The 7180-nt window shown below is 49.3% G+C and overlaps 1 protein-coding gene across 1 annotated transcript; it reads left to right on the top strand.

Moving 5' to 3' along the window:
* The first annotated feature begins 4044 nt into the window (after nucleotides 1-4044).
* On the top strand, nucleotides 4045-6758 carry LOC113627693 (ras-related protein Rap-2a-like). The gene has a single exon (XM_027120662.1). The coding sequence runs from the start codon at nucleotides 5519-5521 to the stop codon at nucleotides 6119-6121; it is 603 nt and encodes a 200-aa protein (XP_026976463.1). The 5' UTR covers nucleotides 4045-5518; the 3' UTR covers nucleotides 6122-6758.
* The last annotated feature ends 422 nt before the right edge of the window (nucleotides 6759-7180 follow it).

The following is a 7180-nucleotide window of genomic DNA, read 5'->3' as shown; positions in this document are numbered from 1 at the left end:
TGAGCTCAGCTGGTGGAGTCTTCTGCGTCCACCCAGTATTTCTCGTAAACAAAATCACACGGAATGCAAAATTCACATTATACTCCAACTGTTCCCTAACTGTTCAATGGTGTTGGAACAAATTCCCATTTTCAAAGCAAGCATCATAGCAGAACTGTAGTCATGGAGTACCTACTCTGTGGGGGGTACTGCCTGACACACAGTAGGTTCAGCAATCTGCTGTCTCTGCCCTCATGGGAGATACATTGTCATGAGGGAAACAATAAACAAGTAAATAATCAATTTCATATAATACCATTTGCATATCACCCTCCCCCCAAATTCATATGTTGAAACCTAACTCCCAAGGTGATGGCTTTTGGAGGTGGGACCTTTGGGAGGTGATTAGGTCCTGAGAGTGGAGCTGTCATGGATGGGATTAGTGTTGTTATAAAAGAGACCCCACAGAGCTCCCGGCCCCTTCCACCATATGAGGACACAGCAAGAAGATGGCTACATATGAAGCAGGAAGTTTCTCTTACCAGATACTAAGTCTGCTGGCGCCTTGACTTTAGACTTCCCAGCCTCCAGGAACGTGAGGGATAAACACCCAGTCTATGGTGTTCTGTTGCGGCAGCCCAAATGAAGTAAGACAGTAGGACAGTGAGTTCTGGGCTTCTGGTAGGTGGAACTGTATGCCCCAAATTCCTGTGTTGAAGTCCTAGCCCTCTTACAGGTTGATGTGTTAGCTCCTGGGGCTGCTGTTAACAAAGGCCCACAGACTGGTGACTTACACAGAAATTTAGTATCTCACGGTCTGGAGGCCAGAAGCCTGGGTGAGATCAAGGTGTGGGCAGGGTTCCTTCCTTCTGTGGACTGTGAGGAAGAATTCATTCCATGCCTCTCCCTTCATTTCTAGTGATTTGCCAACAATCTTTGGCATTCCTTGGCTTGTAGAAAGCGCCCCCCCCATCTCTGTCTTCCCCTTCATGCGGCGCTGTCCCTGTGTGTGTGTGTCTAAATTTCCCCTTTTATAGAGCATGAGTTTTACTAGATTAGCGGCTCACCCTACTCCAGTAGAACCTTGTCTTAGCTGATTACATCTGAAACGACCCTATAGGGTCACATTCTGAGGTACTGAAGGCTAAAACTTCAACATGTGATTGGGAGGGGCGGATACAACTCTACCTGTCACTTCTTGCCCCCTTAAAGGGGCAAGGGAAGACCACTTTAAGTAAGTGACATTTGAGCAAGAGACTTGAATAAAATGAGGGAGTGAGCCCTGCAGACATCTGAGAGAACAGTTTCAGGAGGAGGGAACAGCAAATGTGAAGGTTCTGAGACAGGAAAACCGATTGGCCTGCCAAAGGAACAGGCCATTGTGTCTAGAAGGTAGCAAGGAGAAGAGTGGTGTAAGAGATGAGGTAAGAAACAGAAGGATTCACCAATAGGAAATCCACCAACAAATTAACAAAATTAAAGGAGAAAAACCTTATGTATTTATCAGGGACCAAAACAAAACAAAACAAACAAAAAACAGCTGACGTTCCCAGTAAAAACTCTAAGGTATAAATAGACGAAAACTTCCTCTTATGATAAAGAATATTGGTTAGAGAACAAAAGCAAACATCATATTAATTGTGTGATATAAAGACATTTCTGTTATTCAGAAATGAGGAGGGGGACTTCCCTGGTGGCACAGTGGTTAAGAATCCGCCTGCCAATGCAGGGAACATGGGTTTGAGCACTGGTCTGGGAAGATTCCACATGCCGCGGAGCAACTAAGCCTGTGTGCCACAACTTCTGAGCCTGTGCTCTAGAGCCCACAAGCCACAGCTACTGAGCCCATGTGCCACAACTACTGAAGCCCGCATGCCTAGAGCCCATGAGAAGCCACAAGAGAAGCCACCGCAATGAGAAGCCCGTGCGCCACAATGAAGAGTAGCCCCTGCTCACTGCAACTACAGAAAGCTCGCGTGCAGCAACGAAGACCCAACACAGCCAATAAATAAATATAATTAATTAATTAATTTAAAAAGAAAAGAAATGAGGAGGGCTGCCAGCAATTATGCTTTTGGTTCAGTATTGTTATTTTTGGAGAGTCTAGCTAAAGCAATAAGATAAGAAAAGGAAATAAGCAATATTCTCACCATTGTTTGCAGATAATATGCTCCTAAACATGCCCCCCTGCCCCAAATGAGGTATTTTCAAACTATTAGAACTGAGTCACACAGACATAGAGATCAGAATTGTCGTTGCCAAGGGGGAGGGGGGAGGGAGAGGGATGGACTGGGAGTTTGGGGTTGGTAGATGCAAACTATTATGTATAGAATGGATAAACAACGAGGTCCTACTGTATTGCACAAGGAACTATATCCAATCTCCTGGGATAAACCATAATGGAAATGAATAAATAAAGAAGAATATACATATATATATATATGTGTATAACTGAGTCACTCTGCTGTAGAGCAGAGATTGACACAACACTGTAAATCAACTACACTTCAATTAAAAAAAAATAGAACTGAGTCAGTCATCTTTTATGCCCTAAACTCATGTACTCTGGGTCCACTTTCTTGCTCTAGTCATGGCTACAGCAACCAGCTAGTTGTGCAGATAGAGCCTGGCTGCTGCTTGCCTCAACTGCACTGCACAGCCCTTGCTCTCTACTGCTGCTGCTTGGAATGCTTCTGGAGCTCACTCAACCTACCTGGCACATGTGCACACATGGAAGAGGGAGTTTGCAGGGCAACCCTGGAGCAATGAGGAATGGGTGCCAGTGGACACATGCTCCCCTCGCTTCTGTGCATCAGTGGACAATTCTGATGTTTGTTCTATACTGCTCCTCAAGTATTCCCACAGCAGTGATAACTCAGCAATGCACCTGGCATAAGACCCCCCCGTCCCTGTTTCTCTTTTCCAGGGCCCCCATTCCTGATCTCCGTGATCACTTCCAAAAATAAACTCTTTGCCCACAAGACCATGTCCCATGTTATAGATTACGCTTTTGGAGGGAACCTGAACTAAGAGAGTTAGTACCAGAAGAGGCTATAGAAAGCAGAACATTGGGGAAGAATTCTAAGATATGTCACGCACCTTTCAGACCCCGTTGTAGGACGCTTACTGCTGGTGGTAAGTGAGCTGGTGATGAGCTTTGGCCTGTGGCAACAGTTACAGTGACTCACTAGGGGTGCATTAGGATGTCATGCATATGGAACGTAAAGCATGGGCCTACACGGTAGCAGTGGTCCTTTAATCGAACTGAGGTCAGGGTAAGAAGAAGGACTGGGGGTCAGGCTGACTTTTGCTAAGGGCTTTAAGAGCCCCAAATAATAATGACAAGCTCAAACCAGCCAACTATCAATTTAAGGCACTCTGTGACTGTCCGGCAGCCTCATGGCAACCTGAAGAAACCCTTATCTCCTGCAGGCACAGGTCACTGTATGATGAAAATTGGTCCAGGATTATTCACATCTCTGAATACTGTTGGCTTTATTTTCTCTTCAGCCATGTTTAATCTCCTGTTTAACCTATCAGTGGGTGTTTTGTGTTAATTAAAATAATAAATGATTATGTTTTCCATTTCTAGAAGGTTTTTTTTTTCTTTTTGGGGGAGAATCTTTTTCAAACTACTTGGCCGCAGTCTCTTGTCCCTTGCTTATATTTTTAAGATTTTATTTCTTTAAACACAGACATAATTATTTTGTGTGTCTGTTAACACTAATACCTGCCGTTTTCTGGATGTGATTTTGTTGTCTGGTGCTTCCAGTGGCTCTCACTCAGAGTGACTTTTTTTTTCCTTGTGCATTTTGGGACTTTGTTTTGACAGTGAGTCCCCTATTTCTCTCAAAAGTTATCCACGGGGAGTTGTTGAAACCTATATGGAACTTGCATTTCTCCAGAAAATGTTTGCAGTTTATCCTTTTCTAAAAATTGATTCTTAGTTTTGTTACTTTGCAGTCAGAGAATAAGTCTTGTAAGATTTCTCAATTTAGAAATCAAGTTGTCTGTTGTAATAAGTATATAATTAACATTATACGTTAAGGATGTTCCATGCACTGTTTATAGAAAAGCACATTCTGTAGCTGACCACAGACACCGAGGTGCAGGATGTCCTATTGTCACTTAACCTTTATCTCTGAGTCTGTGCTGCCAGGGAGCCAGGAAATTCCAGCTCGGTCAGTTTTGCGGCCCTGCTCCCTCAGGGCTGCACCGGAATGAGGGAGATTCAGTGGTACCCCAAGCCTAGGGACAGGGACAGTGTGGATATCTCATCTCCACTTCCAACCCAGGCCTGCAGGGCCCCTGAAGTCCTAAGGCACCTGTTAGTGCCTGAAACAGACAGTGGGCGGAGTTTACTGAGGTAGACGATCCCAGAATTTCTGTCCAGCCCCCTCTGTCCCTACACAGCCTTTCTGCTCCGACATCAAGGAATAGCAAGAAGGCTGTGCAGCTGGAGAATGGAAGCTTGAGAGAGACTGGGGCACGGGAGTCAGACCTGGGGGAGCCCCTTTATAAGCAGGGTGATAAGCCCCGTTTCCCGGGTTTTTCGGTTTTTGCCTGCCGCTGGGTGAATGGGTTCATGCTTTCATTGTCAGGCTTGGGTTGGAGTTATGCGGTCACTTCTACTCTTAGATCAGGAGGGCCCAATAGAAAGCCAGGGAGGGTTTAAGTGGGGAAGTGAAATGTGATTTACATTTTATAAAGTTCCCCTGGGCTCTGCTCAGTGACAAGAGGGCGCTGGCGGGGGCCAGAGTGAAGGCAGGGGCACGAGGGGCACAGAATGGGTGCCAGGAGCGAGCAACGTGGGGCCCTCGGTTGAAGCTCCCTCACCGGTCCCCCCTTCCGTGGGGTCCTCCCGGCCAGGAGAGGTGCCCCAGCGGCGCAGCCCCACCAGGCCTGACCTTGAGCGAGGCCAGTCTGGCTTCCGGCCACGAGACTGGATCTGAAATGGTGGAGAAATGCTGGTATTTCCCGGCTGACGTGGAAGGGATCAGGTTACCTTCTGGTCCCGCGGGCGGAGCGGGCTCTCCTAGGAACGGGTGGCAAGGAGCGGGGACTGAGGGAGGGGCCCCAGCCGGCAGGCCGACGGGGTACTGGGCGGAGCGCGGCCGGCAGCTCGGGACCGACCGGAGAGGGGGGCCGGGACGTGGAGCTGGTGGGGGGTGGCCGGCGCCAGACCGCCCGGGCCGGGGGCGGGGCAGACGCTGCGCGGGAACCAGGGGCCGGAGAAGGGGGCGGGGGGCGGGGGGCCCCGTCCCGGAGGCGGGGCGGGTGACCTCTGAGCCGCAGGGAGCAGATCGGGGCCGGGCGGGGGCAGGTCTGGGCGCGACGGAAGAAGCCCACCGCGGCCCCGACGCCAGAGCCAGAGCGCCAGGCCCCCGGGGTCCCCTCCCCTCTGATTTCGTCCCCGCCCCTCTCCCCCCTGCTTCTCCCTCCCCGGCCCTGCCTCCACGCCCCCGCGGCCCCGGCGGCCGGGCCCCAGCCTCCGCGCGCCATTCCTCCGGCTGCGCGTCCAGCCAGCCGCGCCTGGGCCATGGCGGGCCTGGGGCCGCGACCCGCCAAGGGCTACCGGGTGGTGCTGCTCGGCAGCGTGGCCGTGGGCAAGACGGCGCTCGCCACGCAGTTCGCCTGCGGCAGCTTCCCCGAGCAGTGTGAGCCGTCGGTGGAGGAGCTCTTCAGCAAGGTGATCGAGGTGAACGCGGCGCCCGCCCTGCTGGAGATCGTGGACACGGTGGGCGCCGAGCACCTGGTCACCCTCAAGGACCTGTACATCAAGAACAGCGACGGCTTCGTGGTGCTCTACAGCGTGTGCAGCGAGGCCTCGTTCGAGGCGGTGCGGCCGCTGCGGGAGCGCATGGGCCGGCTGCGGGGGTCCAAGGCCGTGCCGCTGGTTCTCGTGGGCACCAAGGCCGACCTGGACGCCCAGCGCCAGGTGCTGACGGCGCGGGGCCGCGCGCTGGCCCGCGAGTGGCGGTGCCCGTTCCTGGAGGTCACGGCCAAGAGCAAACTCATGGTAGACCAGGTGTTCACGCAGGTGGTGCGCGAGATGGAGGCCCTGGCCCCGCCCGAGGAAGAGGTTCCGGCCGTCCCCACCAACGCGCAGGAGACGTGGCCATCGGAAAGGTTCATCGGCTGATGTGCAAACGGTTCATGATTCCTGTATTCATCGCTTTTCTTGATTTCTGAAGCTCACTTTACTCTTCTGCCTTTTTGAAGAAAGTTATCCAGCTGTAAACAAGTGGTTGCTTCTATATATTGACTCAGATCGGTGCTTCAGACTGTCCAGAGCTTCTTAAATATTTTGTTGAAAACTTTGTTTACCTCTGACAGTGCTGGAAGAAGAAATTAAAAATCGATTTTCTTTTCTTGTATGGAGAGAGTATTACCCTTTTCTTCGAGTGGGGTTTGTTGCAGGATTCTTTTTTTTTTTTTTTTTGGTCATAATTAACACCTTCAAATGTCATCTGACATTTGACATTGATTGAGGAATATGACCTAAATCGAAGCTTTCCAATCCATGAGGCTTTCATGTGTTCCCCTCTCATTTACAGCCTTGAATTGCAGCAGTAATATTTTCCTCTCTGCGTATTTCTAAATATAGTTATGACATACATAGCATTGGTTTGAAAGGGATGGTGTATACCCTGGGAGGGGAAAAATCAACTGTGTACTCAGGCAAAGACGGTTCAGCTCTGCCTTCAGTTTTGTAATTGACATCTAGTCGATTTCTGCATCTGTAAATTAAGTGAAAATAAAATGACTCTAGAAGTTGATAGTTTTTAATATTTGTCTTTCTAGAACCTAAAGCTACAATTCCTAAAGTCTCCGTACACCATACCTTTGCTTTTCAGTTATTTTCCCGGACAAGTTAGTTGCTAGGGTGGAAGCGGCACCACATCTTTTTGCATTTTTGCAGAAGTGCTTTCTGCGGCTGGTGGTATTTTCCCTGTCACTTGCCAGAGTCGGATACGTTGTCTGAATACCTGCCTAGCTTAACAGTGACAGGGGTGCTGAAGTAGAAACAAAACGTGAAGAATCTTTTTGTATAGTTTTCACGTAACGATAGAAGAGACTTTTCTTGTACTGGTTTAAAAATATTATTGTTTTATAATTTTAAAAACTGGTCTTTGATATGAGTTACTTGTGTTTATTTGCACAAGTTAACAATTTTACCTCAGCCGTTGCAACAAAATTT

The sequence above is a fragment of the Aethalodelphis obliquidens genome, unplaced genomic scaffold, assembly GCF_003676395.1.
Source record: "Aethalodelphis obliquidens isolate GAN/ISIS:26980383/991018 unplaced genomic scaffold, ASM367639v1 scaffold21, whole genome shotgun sequence".
NCBI classification, from domain to species: Eukaryota; Metazoa; Chordata; class Mammalia; order Artiodactyla; family Delphinidae; genus Aethalodelphis; species Aethalodelphis obliquidens.
Note: the sequence above shows the minus strand (reverse complement) of the source record. Positions and strands in the feature narration are given on the sequence as shown.

What these genes read in the sequence shown, in the direction of transcription:
- LOC113627693 (XM_027120662.1), top strand. Translation starts at nt 5,519, where the DNA reads ATGGCGGGCCTGGGGCCGCGACCCGCCAAGGGCTACCGGGTGGTGCTG.